Source organism: Jaculus jaculus, chromosome 19, assembly GCF_020740685.1.
Source record: "Jaculus jaculus isolate mJacJac1 chromosome 19, mJacJac1.mat.Y.cur, whole genome shotgun sequence".
In the NCBI taxonomy this organism is placed as follows: Eukaryota; Metazoa; Chordata; class Mammalia; order Rodentia; family Dipodidae; genus Jaculus; species Jaculus jaculus.
The window spans coordinates 6,388,729-6,408,718 of record NC_059120.1 but is presented as its reverse complement, the minus strand read 5'-3'; the positions used below and the strand labels follow the sequence as shown (position 1 = coordinate 6,408,718).

Here is a 19,990-nt window from a genome sequence, read left to right as displayed (position 1 = left end):
ACTAAGGCAGCATGCACTCTCACTCACTGAGATATCCCCAGCCCCACCTGAGTGATTTGAATGATAAGCAACAATGTAAGTAAAGGCAATATAGGCAACATATCAGTCAAATATAATGTGTGGCCCTTATGTTAATCTTTATTCTAATTGTTAAAATACATGAATGACGCACCTGGTGAAATTTTCAAGCTGACAAAACATGTTAATATTAAAGAAGCATTTTCATTTTCATACAGATCCATGACACTTCCTTTTTTATTCCTTTCAGCCATGCACATTAATATACTTATAAATGAAACAAAGTCTAAGATTTGCTCCAAAATAATGCTTGGGGAAGAAAAGGTAATTAGGGGTACGAGTGACGCAAGTCAGGCCACGAGTTAACGACGTCTCAAGCTGAGGGCCAGCTACACAGAAATTACTAAACTGCTAGTTTATGCTTGGTAAGTATGGATTTTCCTTAGAGAACATTTAAAACCGGTTCTGTTGCTTGAAATGTGTCCATATATGTCACAGCACCGAGGGCAATGCTCAGATTTAGCACAGCCTATACTGCCACAGCAGGATGTGGATTTAAATCGTGATGGAGAAAGAAGGCCTTGAAGTCATTTTGGTCAACAAGGTATTCTCTGAGCAGATTCTATATAAATCACCCCTTCTGTCTATTTCTAGCACACTGGCCTTCAGTCTGGATATAGTAGTCAGCAAAACAACCAGGAGAATAAACAGCAAGAATGTATCATGAAATCATTTGGATGTTTAGAAATCTTTTACTTAGTTAATTGAACTGATTAAAAGACACCCGCAAATTAGTTTTACCATGACAGGGAATTTCACACAATATGAAACTTTTCTCATTATAGGCAACAGGAAAACAATTTCCCAGGACTGTCCTTTCCCAGTTCTTGTTGTGAAATTCACAGCCACAGTAGTGTCATCTCTAAAAGCACACAGCTCTTCTCTGATACCCCTCAGTGATCCAAAGACTTACAGTTATAAATAGGGGAGACCATAAGGGATAACACTAATGAAAAACCAAATATACCTAATTAATTGCATTGAATAGCTCAGGGCTAATTAGAGACCAGAGGTTTCCACAGTCCCTGGGGAATGGCTATATTTGTACAAAATTGTGCTAAATGTAAGTACAATTCTTTGACATTGGATCTACTCAGTCTATCTAGACTGCCTGTGTATTTGGATGAGTTATGTCACACCAATTCAAATTTAACTTCTGGGATTCTTCTTGCAGTAAGAGGGACCCATATTATGGTATTTTCCTGTTTTGCATTTTATAAGAAGCTGAGTATTTGGGACTCAGAAGTAGTAACTGCCAAGCTGAAATCTGCACCCAGTATCAAAAACAGTTGGTCCACCTGAGATCCGTTTCATGTACAGTATGTTTGGTGTGTGTATGTGTGATGTGTGTGGTGTATACGTGTGTGCAGATGCCCATGCCCTGTTTACATGTTTGTGGAGACCAAAGGAGCAGGCCACGTGTCCTCCTGCACTTCACATTCACTGGTGTCCTTGAGATGGAGCCTCTCGCTGAACAGAGCTGCCAGCTTTGAGCAGACAAATTGACCAGTGAGCCCCAGCTCTGGTTCCAGATTATCCAATATCTGCTCCTTACGGGACTGAGTTATCCATGAGTACGGCTAGGCCTATCTGAGGAACTGAGCTCAGGGAAATCAGGCCCTTTTAAGCCCTCACGCCCTCACGCACTCTTACCCGCTGAGCCATCTTCCAAATTCCAGTGATGACCAGCGTTTTAATTGCAACCTGAGACAGCAGAAACTGACCTTCTCAGACACACAGCCCAGTAGAGTGACAACTTCAGATCTGCTCTCGCGGAGTTGTAAGAAACATGCATGCATTTTAAGGAAATCAGAACATTAGTGTTGTGATTATAGATGAGGTTCAGTTTGTTCGTGGTATTGCATGAATAAGCAGGATTCACAGATAATTGAAAACCTTGGCCACTAGCTCCAGTGTCACCCTCAATACTCCTTTATTAGAGTGGAATGCATTCACAAAGAGTGATGGATTTGCAATTCTGCTTCTCTCATTTTGACTACCTTTCTAAAAAAGAAGAAGCCTGGCAGACACTAGAGTTGCATGGGAGATGAGGGGCTAAAAAGGGAGCCGGGAATGGAGCTAAGAGAAGGAAGGGGAAGGGAGAGTGAGGCGAATCCAGCTCAAGCAAAGGGAGCGGGAAGGGTGGTGTACAAAATGGTATGGAAAATACCGCATGCAATAAAAAATGCAAATTTAACTTTGGATAATTGAGTGAAGGATATTTATACCTCATTTCTCTTCAGGAATCCAAGTGCTAATGATTTTAAGTAATGCATAATTTCAATATGGAATTTTGGGGTCATGGTGTTCAAGTGCTCAGGATCCATTTGCATGCAGGAGGCTGCGTGTTCTCATTAGAAAAATCAATAATCAGTTCAGTTTGTGCTCTCAGGTAAAAGGGAAGAAAAGGTCACAATTTCCATAAAGTTTAGGTCAAAGAAAATCCTGAAGGTCTTTAGCATTTCTGTTTTGCAACAGAAACATATAGACTTCCTCTTTCAGCTAAAATCCAATTTAATCAATAGGAAATTGGGCTGCATAAGAAAAGATCTAAAGATATCTTGGAGAAGCATCCAAGGTTTTTTGGAGCTTCAAACCAATTAAAATGGAGAAAACAGAAGACAGTGTAGGTGGAATTAATGGGACCTCACTGCTGGCTCATTGAGTAATCATAATAGTCAAAAACAAATAGCAATCAGTTCAAAAAAATTAGCCCTGTTCATTTGATAGCTGGCAGAAGGATTCCACAAAGATGTACCTTAAAGACAGCAAGATTGCTTCAGGGAAGACTCACCTATCTTTCCCAGTTTCCTTCTTAAAAATTCCGTCACAGTAACTCATGCGCTTCTCTGTGGTCACATAGATTTGGGCGTTTGGATAGACATCAACTGTCTTTTTCAACATGTTGTAAACGATGCCATTGCCATCCTTCCTCATGTTGCGGAAAGGGCCCCATATAACATAAACAGTATTGTTTGCTTCCTTGAAAAAATAGTCTGGGTTTTTTAGCAAAAGAGGAACACTGGTATGGGACACAACTCGAATCATTGTCATGCGGCCAACGTCTTCCTCATAACCCTTGGTGGGGGCATTGTTCATTCTCCAAATGCAGGCAGACCGGTCTATCTCATCTCCCACTTTCTGTCCAACCATCTGGCCTGAGTTTGACACGATGGCACATAGGTCACAGTCCAGTTGCAAAGGCTACAAAACAGAAAGAATAAAGCACATGAGAAATTTCACCTAGTCAAAAAGTTCCACTTGGAAAACAAAAATGTCAGGCATTGAATAATGACTGAGTGGGAATTATGTCTGACATATATATATATGTCATATATATATATATATATATATATATCGGTGCAATCCTACATTCCCTGCTAGAGGTTACCAAAATGTTGGTATGCTTTCATTATAAAAGTAAATTCTATTGAAAACAATTTAAACTTACTGTATTCTCATAGTTTAAAATGATATGGAAAGGAAATTATTTGTTTTTTTACTCTAAATGATAAATTTATAAACTTAGAACTATAATTTAAAATGATATGGAAAGATGTGATCTCTGTGATAAGGTCAGTGGCTATAATATGAATTCTAAAAGAATGAACCTATCAGACATCAGTTTCATGTCTTGTTTAGATGTGTGCATGGTCAGGTAGCAGTTGATAAAAATATGAAGAATGCAGCAGATGATGAGGTTCTGTTGTTTTTAGAAGTAGATCTGCTTAAGACAAATGTCAGACTGGCAAAAATATTACACCAATGCTTATGGTTTTCCTCTAAGTCATCAAGTCAACTGGCCTTTCAGCTTACACTGATTCTGAACAGGATAAGGCCTCTTTTGAGAACACAGGGAAGACGTCTGCACAGACAGGCTCCAGAGCTGCTCTAACTTCCCAGGAGGTGACAGACACTAAGGAAAGAAGCAGTGACTTTCTGCTCATGCACATGATGCAAATCCCAGTGGTCCAGACAAGCCTAGACCTTCTAAGAATGCCTAGATTTTCTAAGTCTAGAGTTTACAACTCTTACAGAGACAAAAGGAAACCTTCTAGAAAGACCAGGGAGAAAAACTAGAGGCTCATTTTGAGACCAAGTAATTGGGAGATGTGTCCAGTACAGACTGTTAAAATAAATCAACACAGAACTACTAAAACGGCTTAACAATTTTTCTGCTTTGATTATTAAAGTAATATGGCTCATTTTGAAAGCCTTGAAAAATTGATAAACAGATTCAGAGTTTTCTTCCATATTTCTATCACTCAACAAGCACCACAAATATTTTATCATATTGAGCTCTTTGTATATGTTCTTTTAGATAGGTTGAGAAATAATTTATGCAATGTGACAGGATTTGTTTTTTATTCTTTTTATAATATTTTATTATTATTTATCTAATTCAGAGACAGAGAAAGAGAGAGAGAGAGAAAAAATAGGTACAAAAAAAATAGCCACTTCAAACAAACTCCAGACACATGTGCTACCTTGTGCAAATGGCTTACATGGGTCCTGGGTCCTTAGCCTTCCCGTGCAAGAGCCTTGACTGCTAAGCCATCTCTCCAGCCCATTTTTCATTCACTTTAATATTGAATTTTCCCTTTTCTACAAACAATCCTTAAAGATAATTTTAATGCCTGCTCATTATTCAATTATATAGATATAGCATAATGTGTCTATTTATCTAGTGATGGGCACTCAGCTATTACTTTATCTGTTTCTACTATAAAACATTCTTTGAGCCAGGCGTGGTAGCATATGCCTTTAATCCCAGCATTTGGAAGGCAGAGGTAGGAGGATCACTGTGAGTTCAAGGCCACCGTGAGACTACATAGTGAATTCCAGGTCAGCCTGGGCGAGAGTGAGACCTATCATGAAAAACAAAACAAAAACCTTTGATAAATGCCCTGTACTTCCTGCTATATTTTGGATGCTAAACTGTTATGGTGCTAATTTGAATGTGCTTCATTTAGTTTCTATTATACTCATATTAAATACACTAAACTGGTAAAGGCAACTGTTTACATTGTCAAAAATTTTTTTAAAAGTTCAAAATCCCTATCTTCCTGAACATAAGCCCAGTTATGAGATGTCTTAAAACTTGGTACTCACCAGGTATGGAGGAACATGCCTACAATTCTGCCACTTGGGGAGGTAGGAGGATCAGGAATTCAAGGTTATCCTTTGTTACCTAGTGAGTTTGAGGCTAGTCTGAGTTTTCTGAGATTGTGTCTCAAAAAACTCAAAACAAAAATGAAAAACAACCAACAACAACAACAAAGTTTGTGTTCAAGGAGCAAAACATTGCCTTGATTGACCTTAATTAGAGTTCTATCTATTAGAGTAAGTCTGCTTTTGGTGGATAAATATATTAGAACATGTGGAAATTGGGTTTATGGATTGATGCCATACCAAAGGCTTTACTAGTGGTCAAAGAAGATGCATGACGGGGATGCGGGAAGGCAGGCACTGAGCTAAGGTCCTTCCTCATCTAGGAGCCTGCGGTCTTTTAGAAGACAACACCCCTCCTGCCAGCTTGACAGACAGTACCCACACCGGAGCCTCCTGCACTGACGCCATAGTCACACAAACCAATGCTAGCTTTACCGCCGTGTCTCGTGACCCACTCCAGCTTATCCCCATGACGTGGACAGTGCGGGGAGGTCACCTACCACAGTTCCAAGGAGTCACTTCACTGGGAAATAAGACCATGTTTGGGGTATAGCTTTCACAAAATTAAAAAAACATCATGGGGGTGGAGAGGCAGCTCTGCAGTTAAAGGCATTGCTCGCCAGCACCCACGGAACACGGGAAACAGAACAGCACATGCGGCGGTGACCCAGTGCGCTTACGGCAACAGGAGACAGGAGGGTCCAAACGTGCATGGCCGGCTAGACTGGGGCTCACAAAAAACCGAGTAGCTGGAGCCTCCGGCTCAAAATGCAGGTGGACAAGGGGGGTTCACAACCTGCTGTGGCAATCACATGCCTCTACACACCTACACATATAGCACACACACACACACACACAGTTTAAAAACATAAAGTAAAAAATTAACAAATCAGAGAAAAAGCCTTGTATGTGTCCTGAATAGGTGGCAGATGCATTGAATTTCCCAGTCATTAGAGCAAATTAGCCAATTCTGCTGTAACAAGGCTTAATTTAACCACTAAGCATCAGCACGTGGGTCTCACTTGACACCGGTAACCTCCGAGAGTGATCCATCAAGACACGCCAGTCTGCTCGGCGACAGCAGGCTGGCGCACCGCAGCTGTGCAGAGGACAGGGTCAGCAGCGCCCCAGCGACCCGGGCAAGCGGCGGAGACAACAAATGGCCCCTTGTTTCACGTTGTTTCACAAACGTGTCCCAGGGAAGAGGACGTTCAAAGAGCGCTTTGGGGGTGGACGGTGGCCTTGGAAGTGCTGCCTTCTTTTACTATTCTCTCAGTGGCTCTGTCACCACGGCATCTGAGCAGACTGCACGCGTGGCCTTGGTCAGAGCCCTGCTTTGCTCTTCAACTTCCTGCGCTGGGTGCCAGGGCACATGCCAGTTACGCTGACTGCCCCTTTACAAGTAGCTGGAAGAACCGTCTAGGAAGAGCAGGCGGCAGCGCCCTGGGAATGGAACGTTCCTTATGCGTTCAGAAGCTCTGGGCTGAGGGAAGAAGTAGAGAAGGGCCAAGGGCTGCATGCAGGTGTCAGGGCACCTTGGCAACTACGGAGAGCTGTGAGGAACAGGAAGGTGGCCCTGGGGACCAGTGGATGGTGTGACCCAAGAGCTTCCTTGTCACATTCTCTCGGTTTCTTGTATTAGCTTTGGCCTCACATTGTCTGGTCTGAGGTTTCTTTGTCAAGTGCATTGCTGTTTCTTGTGCTCATTTATACTTGATTTGGAGGCCTTGCTTACAAATGTATTCCATATGTCTCCACGACTCAGTTCTGCCTCCGTGAGCATGGCACCACTTCAATCGAAGGCTTGGATTTCCCAGGGTCTTTGTTAAGTTTGATCTGGTTCCAATTCTTCAAGCTCCATCTTCATTTCAAATTCTTATTTTTCAGTTGAATTCTCTCTATGTTTTAAAAAATGTGTTCCTTATACCGTGTCTTTTGTATCAAAAATATTTTATTTTAAAATTATTTATTTATTTTTATTTTAGAGAGGGAGAGAGAATTGGCGTGCCTGAGCCGCTTCAATAGAACCCGGAAGCTTGTGCCACCTAGTGGGCCTGTGCGACCTTGCCCTTGCCTTACCTTTGTGCATCTGGCTTACCTCACATCTGGAGAGTTGAACGTGGGTCCTTAGGTTTCGCAGGCAAGTGCCTTAACTGCTAAGCCAACTCTCCAGTCCTCAAAATCTATTTTAAACCACTTTGGTCCAGCGTGGGCTATGTCTATAACTAACAGCACAATAAATAACTAAAATAATAAATAAATCATAAACTAACCCTTTCTTGCAGCTATGACCCTGTCAAAGAAAACTAGCAAATGTCAAACACTTGCTTTGGCTTGAGATCCAAAATGTTGATTTTTTTATGGTAACAAAACTATTTGTTTTGGAAATTTTCTCCATCTGCAAGAATACTAACTCTAAAATGTATCTGCCCTTAAATATTCAGCCTTGGGAGAGCTAAAAATTAGGTGATAACCACTGGACAACTAGATGATTTTTATATAGTACCAACTGTGAAGATGGCACTCAGGTATATATAAAACAAACGGTCTAATCCGTGTGAACGTGACTCACAGTTCTGGTGTGTGAGGGGACACTCTGCTACACCAGGGTTCAAGGCATCTCCCTGCTAAAATGGATCTTGACGTTCTGTCTCCTTACAAGAAGAGACATTTCTCGACCGTCCGCTAGGGCACAGAGGGAGGCGGGGGAGAGCAGGGAAGGGGGTATGAGAGAGGCAGGCGTGAGCGGTCAGAACAGGCCACCCACTGCTTGCCTGTAATGAGTGCCTGCCTTGACCCAGGCATCCTGTTTAGCATTTGCTACATTACTCCACTGTTTTCCAAATTAGACCTTGTCTTTGTTTCTGACACAGGGTCTAGCATGGGCCAGGCTGGCACAGAACTCACTAACTACATAAGACTTGGCTGTAGCAACTCTCCTGGTTCTTCCCCTTGGGGTACTGGGATGACGTATACGGGCCGTTAGGTTTCGAAGCAGATTTCTAAAGTTAGCTTGCTTTTGTTTCCCACTGTAGAGTTGAATAAATTAAACATGATAATTACTGGATACTTATACATCATCTGATTAAAAAGAGGAACATACCTTATCTATTATGAAATATATGACAGTACCATTTCAAAGTGGCTGATACTGATGGGGAAAGACTACCTGAGCTCTCACACCTCCTAGAGCAGCTAATTTCAGCTGATGGTTGCTGGGGGTCAAGTTCTTCAGTGGTGTAGTCACTTGCAAGTTGCCCAGTTCACAGTAATAACCTTCCATCCATGGTGATGCGAGCTACCCCAGCTTAACTCAACGGGCTAGAAAAGCAAAGGCACGAAAGTAGGGCCAGCAGTGTGCTAATGGGGGGAGGCCGTGATGAAAGCGGGAAGCTAGGAGGAGTAAGGCCAAAAGACATTGTCTTCACATACGAAAATGTAAACATTGAAACGAAACTGTAAAAACTAGTGGGCTATATTAAAGAAATAATTATTAACAAAATATTCTTCTCACACACACACACATACATATATGTATATAACTAAAATACCAGCTAATAGTAAAACTGCTTGTAATTACATACATCAATGCTATACAACATACAGAAAGACAAAAATTTCACAAAAATAGAATGAAGTGGTGGTTTTTGCCTGGTCATCACCCCATCCCCCACCCCTGGGGAAGATAAGCTCCTTGGGATTGCTAGAATTTGGGTATAAAGAAGGACACCTCTCTTCTCTGACAACAACCCTGGCATGGAATAAAAACATGTATGGAAATTTTTCTTAATACTTTTAGTCTATAATATGGTGGGAATTTTATGTGGGATACATGAATTATGAGCTATCATGATATTGACGATGGTCCTTCACATCTACATATTCATTTTATTTTTCAAACCATTTCTTTCAAAATAGCAATGATGATTGCCATCAATGTCTGGAAAATAGAAATACAAAATAGACTATAGCAGAAGATGTTTTGGAAGATGGTCCTCCACAACGAGAATCCTGTCACTCCCCCAAAACCTCCGTGAGGTGTCCCCACTTCAGAAACACTCATCAGCTGTGGCAAGTCCTTGGGACTTACCTGCAGATACTTAACCCAGCCTCTAACTCATGTGTACTTCCATCTTCCAGACTTACGAAGAACCAGGACACTGAGATCTTCACCTCACACTCCAGCTCACTCCACCCAGCTTATTTCCATTTTCACCCTTTTGTCATAAGCATGAGCATTTGACAGGCATAAAAATGAATCCTGCCTCTAAAAATGCTGAGAGTGTATGCCATGCAGAGAGGACTGGGTCCCTGCCGTGGCCCTGTGCTCTGGGTAGGACAAGGGCAAGGAAAGGCTTAGGTCCTCTTCTGTCTTTGCAAGAATCTACAGCATTTTTATAATTAACTTAAATTCCTGGTGTTTAGGCAATATGTATTGTATATGGAGGCCTCACAATTTACTGTAACACTGTCATCTAATATTTGCCTGCTGAAAGGGAAGAGAGGAAAGGAAGAAAAGAGGAGTATAGAAGGGAAGGAACTAGGGAAGCAGGCTGGAGACATGGCTCAGCAGCTAAAGATACTTGCTGCCAAGCCTGACGGCCTGGGCTGAGCCCCCAGTACCTAAGCACAGACAGACACACAAAGTGGCATGTGTTTGGGTTTGGAGTTTGTTTGCAGGAGGAGGAGGTGGCCCTGGCACACCCAAGTTCTCATTCTTGTTCTCTCTCTCTCAAATAAATAAACAAAAGTATTAAAGGTTTGGGGAGTTGGCTCAGCGGCTAAAGGCACTTGCTTGCTAGCTTGAAAGAGGAGGGGAAGACAAAATCTAATAGCTCACTGGCTCTCATCAGCAGGTTATGTCTCTGAAGGAGTGATGATTTTTCTCACTAATCAAAGACACAGGTAGTTAAATAGCCTGCTCACTTCTCTGTCCTACATCTGCCCCTGCACTTGAGGACATGATAGGGATGGTCCCTGTCACCTTCACCGCGCTGGCTCCCTCTCAGACTACCAGCCATCTGGGGAAAATGCTCTTCTCTTCCCTCTCAGAATGACCCTGAAAAATTGTCCTATCCTTTTTGAATGATATATTGGGATAACTGCCAACCACTAGACATGTTAATCAGTAAGAAGAATGAAATATTTAGCCTTTACTCTTTCCACACTGAATAAGCTTAGAGACAATAGAACAGACAATTAGAACCTGTGAAATAAAACCTACTAAATAGTGTGGTTTCCCTAGCCAAAAAAAAAAAAAAGGCATGGTCACGAATGAAAGGTCACCTGCCAGCTAGTGCCAGTTATTAAATCTCTGCATTTATCACTAAGGTGGCTCTGTGGAAAACGAAGGTCAAGACATTAAATTATGAAGCAGCCAGGATTAGAAAAGGTCACCAAAAATTCAAGTAAAATTTAAGCAATCCTGCTAATTCTGTGCCCTCTGGCAAGCACGGAGCAGGGAGGAAGCACTCTGGAGAACTCTCCTCTCTCTCTGGCCTGAGCCCTGCTGACAGGAACTTTCCATGTGATGTCTTCAAACCAAAAAGGAAACTTGCTCATGTCAAATAAAAACAAGAGCTTCAATAAATATTTCAGGACCAAAAAAATCTTGTTTGAATCGAAGCAGCCTAAATTATTTAAAAACATTGTTTTACACTGCTTTCATTCCACTGTAAGAATGTGACTGGAAAGAGACGGGTCACTGGTGGAACCTTAAATGCTGTACAGGACAATCAGCAAGCCACCCGCTCTCATGTACTGCCTTCGCGATGAGACAGATGACATCTTCACTTTCCCTCGTCCAACTCTTCAGAGACAACTCTTCAGCTCTCTGTCATTCATCCCTCTGCTCTTCCTGAATGTCTTTGGAGTTTTATTTCTAGAAGCTTCAACACGTCTAATGATGCCATTGGGGAATAGCCTGCCTTTTTTCTCCTAGATGCTCTTTTGAGGGTTTTCAAGTGAAAGATACAAAAGAGGCATTAACAATCTGGCATTGTTTTTAGTGCTTGAGAAAGAAAAAGTTTTTTTCATTTTTCCCATGCTTCAGGACTGATGGAGCAAGCCGTTTCCGTCGACACCGAGTCACTTTCAGCGGACCTCTACGTGTGAGCAAGGACCGGGCAGGACTGCTCTAGACACAAGAGCACACTCTTCTGCCAAGCACGCCCGCACACGCACTGCTGCGCCCTCCGCAGACCAGCACCTTCCAGTCGCTGACACTTTCCACAGCATGACTTATCGATCCCACGCTGCGAGGAGAGCTCGGGAAGTAGATTTGATAACCCGGTGCGTGGCCCTGATTCTCCGGTGCGGGATGTAGCACCGACTTTACCTTCTACCTGGTGGCATTATATCCACACATAAAACTTCATGTGGGGTGCATAAAAATGCTAATGTCAAGAAATAATTCTACAACAGGCAACATAAAGCTATGCTTCCCAGTTACCGTAGATGACACATTCCATTTATCTGGAGGTTCCTCCAGGGAATAGATTAACATAATCCTGAGTTGTGCCAGAAGAAAGCGTCTTGCTTTCTCTACACTGTCTTCTCAAATCCAAACAAGTTTTCCACTGAGGACCTGGGTAAGGGGAAGAGTTGGCTCTATTACCACATCTAAGAAATGTGAGAGGGTGGCTAGTGTTTTGGTCAACTTCCCTAAGGGTGATTTTATTCTCCTGTCCGGAAGATAACCTCAGGTCCTGATGCTAATGAGCAATCTAGGTATTTCATGTAAAGAAAGCAAGAATAGTACTCCATGCCATGGTAGCAATTTCATGATACATTGCTTAACTGGGGCAGAATATAATGCCCAGGGCATCATTCCTAACAAAACAAATGGCGGGCTGGAGGGATGGCTTAGCACTTAAGGTGTTTGCCTGCAAAGCCAAGGACCCAGGTTCTGTCCCCCAGGACCCACACTAGCCAGATGCGCAAGGGGGCACACATGTCTGGAGTTTGTTTGCAGTGGCTGGAAGCCCTGGTGTGTCCATTCTCTCTCTCCCTGTATTTCTGTCAAATAAATAAATAAATAAAATAAAATATTTAAAAACTGGTTGTGGGAAGGGGGAACCTTCATTCACTGCTGGGAAGCAGTGGTGACAAGGGAATTGCCCCTAGATGCCTGACACTGGGAGCAGCAAGTGAACAAGATGCTCCTTTCCATACCAGGCAGTGAGCATGGGAACTTTCATTTCTACATCATCCATGCTAATTATCTCACAGTATAATTGGCTTAGATTCTGGATACACTTTGGCTTGAAATCAAGAAAAATCATGTTATGTTACAGATTCTCCCACCTATCATGCGGACTTTCTATCAGCATGTAACCCTTGGTTAGCTCACCATTTACCACCATTCAATGCAACAATTCTTAAATTTTGTTTTGTTTCTAGTTGGAAGATGCACCAGCGGGTTTTTAGTTTGAATGGAAGGCTTTGGTAGAGACAGAGTAATTTTAAGTATAAAGAAGGTTCTACTGATGGAGTGAAAACACACAGAAGATGAGGCTCAATAATTTGTGATTAAAGATGAATGAGTGACCTTTGAAAGCTAGAGTGGCTTTTTCTAAGAAAAAGAAAATAAAAAAAAAAGTCTAAGAGTGGAAAGGAAACAAAAGACCTTAAAAAAAGACCTAGATTCAGTCAGGGTGCTTAAAGGTAAGGTTAATGAGCTTCAAAGGAAGGGTGGCTTTTTTATTATTTATTAAAGTATATTAATCATACATGATAATGAGTCTCATTATGACATTTTTATATGTGTATTTAATGTTCTTTAGTCATAGGATCAGTTAATCATTCTTTGAGATAGAATATTTTACATGAAAAAGTTATGGAGTAAAGGAATTGCCAATGCTCCATTTGGGATTGCTGAAGTTACAGATGTGTCATGAGCCTACTGTGAGATCCAGGGGGCGACACTGTGAAAACTCAGAGATAAAGTCCGAGGTTGGCATGCGATCACAGGCACTGGTGAACATGGATTCCACGCCGAGAGTGGGAGGGAACAGTGGCACAATGGAAGAACGGAAGGGACGAGAAAGTGCAGAAGTCTCAGTGAAACCATGAAGGTTCGGAGATGTACACTGCATTATCCAGGACTGTCCTTATTTCAGGAATTAGAGATAGATGTGGCTTCCATAGGCTTTGATTTAAAGGTCTATGATTCCAACTGAGATAGGCTTATGGGGAGAAGCTCTAGTATAAATTATTTCTTCTTATGTTGAGATGCAATGCCAAACTACAGAGGGGATTCCATATTATTATTGCAAAAAAACCAAATGCCATCAGGAGAACTTCTGCTTCAGAAATGGTAACTTAAAAATTCAAAACAGAAGGCTGGAGAGACAGCTTAGCAGTTAAGGCGCTTGCCTGTGAAGCCTAAGGACTCATGTTCGACACGCACGGTGACGCAAGCACACAAGATTTCACATGCACAGGGGACGCATGCGTCTAGAGTACAATTACAGTGGTTGGAGGCCCTGGTGTGCCAATTCTCCCTCTCATTCTCTCTCTTTCTCTGTGACACATACTCTCACTCTTGCATAAAAAAAGGCAGTCTGTTGAGCTTGAGTCAAAAAAAAAAAATTTAATTCAAAACAGAAATTCCATGGCATTGGAAAAATGTAAAAATCATCTCTCCAAAAGCATCAGGGCCTAGCAAGGTGATAAACCTTTACCAGCTTAGAGAAGACGCTGGAGTGCACACACGCTGAGAATGACTTGTCACAGGACACTTGTGGCTCTGGAAGGAGTGCTGTGTTTTGCTCCTAGTGTCTCTGGGGCTTAGCAGATGACAGAAATCTGCCTCCAGCACCCAACAAGGGTAAATAATACGACTTTCCCGCAGCTAAGCACAGAACTCATGAGCCGAAAGACGGAAGCAAGTTTTCAGAACAAAATGAAAACTTCCAAACCGAGGATAAGAAACTGAGGAAACGCAGTGATCAGGCCCACAATAAGTTAATCTGATTGCCCCGAGGGGAGGAGAGGCATGATGGACAGAAAGGTAGAGCACTTCTTAGAATTATGAGAACCCAAGAATTCAAAGGCTCATTGACTCTTGGGTGAAACAAATAGAACTAAATCCATTTGTAAATGTCGCGGTGAAGCTTCATACAACTGAAAATTAAGGAAGTCAGAACTTAAACAGTATAAAATTGCCTGTTATTTGGGAAAGGTGATACCTTAAGTTTCTTATATCACCAGGGAGAGAGTGTCAATGTGTCAATGACATTACACTTCAGCCAGCCTGGGAAGCTGGGCTTTCCTAAGCCATGGGTGATTCTGCCCTTAAGTTTTGGGCCTCAGGTCTAAATTATAACCCTAACATTACTGAGGACTGAAAGTCATGTGTGCAAACTAAATATATATATTGACATTTAACACGTTAGAAATTCAAACTAAGAAAAATGTAAAGTATTAATTGATTTAAACATAACAACCCTATGCATTTAATGGTAAACTAAATAGCACTGTTATACAGGCAGCTATATCTTCCAAGACAGTGAAAGAGTAGCATGATTTGCATTACAGTTTAAAACCTCTTTGCCTGGCTTAACTGGAGACTGTTGGGTTCCTTCCTGGCCGTGCGCGGGTTTGACTCGCATGGTACGCAGATGAAGGAACTATAGTTCCCACAATAGATAGTAGGAGAAGAGAGGCAGTTTTGGATATTCATCTTGGAAGGATGACAAATTTCAACGACTGACAGTTTCTTAGGGTTAATTTAAATGTGGAATCTGAAGTCATATGATAAAATTCTGGATTGTTATATTAAAACCCATTGGTCTGCACTGTACTTTTTTTGAGCCAGTATCTCATTATGTAGCTGAGGTGGGTTCAAACTCTTAATCCTCCTACCTCAGCCTCTTAAGTGTTGGGATTTCAGGTGTGTGTCAATAGCTACTTTGCACTTTCCAAACACTATTTTATTCATCACATATTGGTCATTTAAAAAATACAAGTCCAAAGAGTTTTGCAAGCATCCTCAATGCTGAAATTATATATTATGTATTCTTTTTTGCCTTAGTTTCTTCAGGCTGCTAAGACAAAACACAGTAAGTGTGTAGCTTAAAAATAACGCAAATTCATATCTCACAGTTATAGGCTGAGTTTGTGAGCGGGGTGCTGTGTGAAGTGCTATCTTCAGAGGGCCTGCTTTTCTTAGAGGTTGCGTCCTAGGGAAGAGGCACATGTGCTTTCTGAAACCTCTTTCCTAAGGGCACTGGTTGCAAGCGTAAGTGCCACAACCTCATTAACTAATCATCTCCTACAAGACCCACTTCTTACTGCACAACCTAAGAGATAGCAAATGCCAGGTTTCTAAAGTTCCACTTCTTGTGCGAAAGTTCCACGTTAGTGACGGTCATCATGATTGGCTCTCTCTGCTGAGCCTGAGGAAATGCCTGCCAAGCCCCTAAGGCTGAGTGTGCAGTGGCCTCTTGGCTGATATTTCCAGTAAAAATAAAACTTGAAACTCATTTAAAATTTTTCATAATAAAAAAGATAGTGAGGGTGCTGGAGACTTGCAGTTAAAGGGGCTTGTTGCAAAGCTTGAAGGCCCAGGTTCCGTTCCCCAGGACCCACATAAAGCCAGAGGCCCAAAGTGGAGCATGCATCTGGCGTTTGTTTGCAGTAGCAAGAGGCTGTGGCATGTCCATATCTCTCCTCTCACTCTCTCTCTTTTTTAAAAATATTTTATTATTCATTTATTAATTTGACAGAGAGAAAGACATGGGTGGGGGGAGAATGGGCACACCAGGGCCTCCAGCCACTGTAAATGAACTCCAGACACATGTGCCACCTTGTGCATGTGGCTTATATGTGGGTCTTGAGGAATCAAACCGAGGTCCTTTGGCTTTGCAGGCAAACGCCTTAACTGCTAAGCCATCTCTCCAGCGCCCCCTCTCTCTGTATGTATGTCCCTCTCTCAAATAAGTACAGAAATTATTCTTTTAAAGTTAGTGAGGAAAAATAAATCAGTGTGAATCTTCAGTATTAACAAAATCATAGGATCCGTCCAATGGATGAAATAGAACTTTATAGAAACAATATTGATGAACGATCATGAACCCCTAGTTAAAGTCATAGGGCAGATACAGAGGACAAAGGCTTGGGCTCCAGCAGCCCCCGCGTGCTGGGATGGGCCACCCATCACAATACACTAAGAGATGAGGAATGGAGAAAGGCAGAGAGAAGAGGGTTATTGACTGTGGCCACTGTGGGACAGAACATATTAAAAAGGAAAAGGAAACATTGACCTAAGGCAATGACACGAGCTTAGGTTGACATAGCAGAATAGCTGGGTGGGGAGGACAAGAGCTACACGTAACTAAGCGGTCCTGATTGTGGTGTGGTCCCGATCGCCACAGCTTCGGCTCTGCTTCTGCCAGGTACTGTGGAGAAGTCCTTGTCCCTAGTACCGTCATGCTTCCTGGGCCATCTGGCTCCTCTGTGATAACTACTTCTGCTCCATGGTGCGGTCGTGCTCTTGGCTAACTACTCTCATCTGGGGGTTGGAGTTTGTCCTGCTAGGTTTTGATCTCCTTGGACTCCAAACAGGGCAAGTTTTAGGACCCAGGTTCATCTCTGTGCCTTTGGCCTTGTGTGCCCAAGGTAGGAGTCAGTGCATTTCCCCAAAAATAGCTTCTAAGCGCTGATTTCAGAAACGTTGTTAATCAGACAAAATATTTTTACAAAACAAAAACTCTTTTTTTTTTTTTTTTTTTTTACAAAAAATTATTTTTATTTGAAAGAGAAAGAGAGGGAGGTTGGGTGTGCTGGGGTCTCCAGACACATGCGCCACCTTGTAGATCTCATGTGGGTCCTGAGGAATTGAACCTGTGCCTTAGCCGCTAAGCTAACTCTCCAGCCCCCAAACAAAAATTCTATAAGCAAACATTATATGTATGTTAAACTTTCAAAAGTTGTTCATTTGAAATTTGGAATAAAATAGTAATTTCTACTAAGCAGCATTCTGCATAGGCCCTGTGAAAGGAGAATTAGAAAAGAAGAAACAATATAATTTTCCCCACATGAGAGGGTGACATAAAAGAATCCAGATAGAGTTTGTAATAGTAATAGAGATTAGGAGCAAGATAGCTTTTCTCTGGTACACAATGAGCTAAGAGCTGGCACAGAGAAACACGAAAGCCACCTTGCCTGCCCTCAAAAGACTAGAACTTGCATCTGGTCCAGCTTCATCAAGATGGCTGCAAGCATCAATCCAGCAGCTTCCTGCTTCTTCCTCAACTTTTCCCAGGCTTCACACCTCTCGGCTTGCCCTTCCTGTGTCAGCCTCCTGAGCCCACGGGCCAATCAAGTTTCCCCACTGCACACTGGAGTCTGGTACGTAGGAGAGGACAGCTGTTACTGTAAAATGTAAGTTCTTAAATTGATCTTTAGATTCATAGCAATCTCACTCTAAATCCTCCAACCATATTTCCTCTGTGGCACTCTGCAAACTCATTCTAAATTTTTTTAATGAAAATGCACAAACAAAAAAAGCTAAAAACAGCCTTGATGGAGAACTGTTATCATCAGCCCCATAGTCCTTGTGCTCTTTGCTGAAAGAATTTGTAGGAGACACACGCAGCGCAGTTCAGCAGGTATGTGACGCTTGTTACAGGAGGGGTACTGGTAACAACGGCCAGAGGGTCTCACATGCTGCCTAACATTCGCAGGCGAGAGGGGACATGGCCAGAGGGACTACTGTGCCAACCTACATTATTAAGTGGGTTTGATAGCTTTTCCTGAAGTCCCTACAACAGATGGTCTTCTGAGGGGGCATTTTTCTGACAAACCCGTTTGGAATAATGCTTAAGGGCAGGAACAGTGGTCTGTCTTTGTTCTTCACTACAAAACCTCAGCTGGACAGTAATCTTAAACTCTTATGGGTAGTTTACAGTGTCATGTCTTCACCAGGACACATACATGACTTAGATCCACTTCTTCTGACAAATAATCAGAGTCCTACAGTCCCTGGTGTTATAATTTATACATTAGGAAGGAGTGCATCATCAGTGAAAACCTGCAACTTCAGACTAGGTACCTAACAGACACATTGACACAGGCATAAAGGCAGGTAAGAGATCAGAAAGACATAATAATGAGACCAAATGATTTCTGACAAAGGCACTGAGCAGAGCAGTAGAGGAAAAAATATCTGTTTAAAAAGTGGAGTGAGGGCTGGAGAGATGGCTTAGCAGTTAAGGTGCATGCCTGCAAAGGCTGGAGACTCATGTTCAACTCTCCAGGTCCCACATAAGCCAGACGCACAGTGACACAAGTGCACATGGTCGCACACATGCACACCAAGAGGTGCTCACATCTGGAGTTCGAGTGCACTGGCTGGAGGCCCTACATATCAGCTCCCTCTCTCTATTTCTCTCTCTCTTTCCATCTCTCTCATAAGTAGTCTGTTGGGCTTGCCTCAAAAAAAAAGTGCACTGAAAGTGCTGGATGATCTCATGGAGAAAAAGTAAATCTTGTCTCTTACTTATACATAATTACAGGCAAGTTGGGAATCTATACTTCTGAAATGATACAGTAATGCTTTAGAAAGGAAAGGACAGTGAATTTTCATAACTTCATATAACTGAAAACATTTTCTTAAGCAAACTAGAAGCTGAGGTCTGTAGTCCATGGCTATAATCCGACCACTCTGAAGGCTAAGGCAGGAGAACTACCAACTGGAGGCCCACCAGGTCTGCACAGCTTGATGCTGTCTGAAAAGCGGGGAAGAAAGCCCACCACAAAACAAAATATGAAATCACCAATAAAAAAGAAAAAGACTGATAAAAGGAACAATATTCAATTGCAGATTGGCAGTTCCTTGTGAAACACTAATTAAGAACATGAAAAGGCAGAGCAGTGACGGGAGAAGATACATCCTAGGAAAGGTCAAGATACCAATTATATAACAAATCTCTACAAACAGACAGTTACAGAGAGTCAAAATAGAAAAAAATAGGCAAAATTTTTAGGCATTTAAAGAAGAAATTTGAAAGTTTGGAGCTGGAGAGATGCCTTAGCGGTTAATGCTCTTGCCCACAAAGCCTAAGGACTCAGGTTCGATTCCCCAGTAGCCAAGTAACGTCAGATGCACATGGTGCCACATGCATCTGGATTTCATATGTAGTGGCTAAAGGCTATGGCATGCCTGCTCTCTCTCTCTCTCTCTCTCTCTCTCTCTCTCTCTCTCTCTCTCTGAAATAAATAAATAAATAAATAAATAAATAAATAAATAAATAAATAAATAAAAACAAACTCAAAAAAAAAGCTTGACAAAAGGCATTTATTGTTAATAAGCAGGAAAGTATAGGTTAAAACAATGGGCTGACATATGTTACCACGTAGCTACTAGGGAGCCTGAAGTAAATGTGGATGGGCACCAAGGGATAAAAGCGGAACAGTGACTACAAGTGCCATCGGACAGCTGGGCGGGGTGAGTGTAAAGAGGAGCGCTTCAGAAAACCGTGACGTTATGCTGCGCGAGCAGTATGCATCCACATACGTGCATACACATGCACACTCGTGACTTAGAAATTCTATCCATCCCATTACATGTGCATTTGTCTATGTACCAGGATTCATGTACAAAAATATTCCGAGAACCACTGTTCACAACACCTTCTAATTGCAATCATCACAGATCCTAACATGGGCTTGTGCAAGGGATCACTGGAAACAGATTCCCAACACAGTTGAAATATTAAAAGTCTTCTGTTGTGCA

At 42.1% G+C, this 19,990-nt stretch overlaps 1 protein-coding gene across 6 annotated transcripts in view; it reads right to left on the bottom strand.

Moving 5' to 3' along the window:
• St6galnac3 (ST6 N-acetylgalactosaminide alpha-2,6-sialyltransferase 3) overlaps nucleotides 1-19,990 on the bottom strand; it is a 551,413-nt gene that overhangs the window by 199,783 nt on the left and 331,640 nt on the right. For all 6 annotated transcript variants that reach the window (XM_045138458.1, XM_045138459.1, XM_045138460.1 and 3 more), the window contains exon 3: nucleotides 2,873-3,282. In XM_045138458.1, coding sequence (XP_044994393.1) covers nucleotides 2,873-3,282 — 410 coding nt within the window. The remainder of the gene's footprint in view (nucleotides 1-2,872; nucleotides 3,283-19,990) is intronic.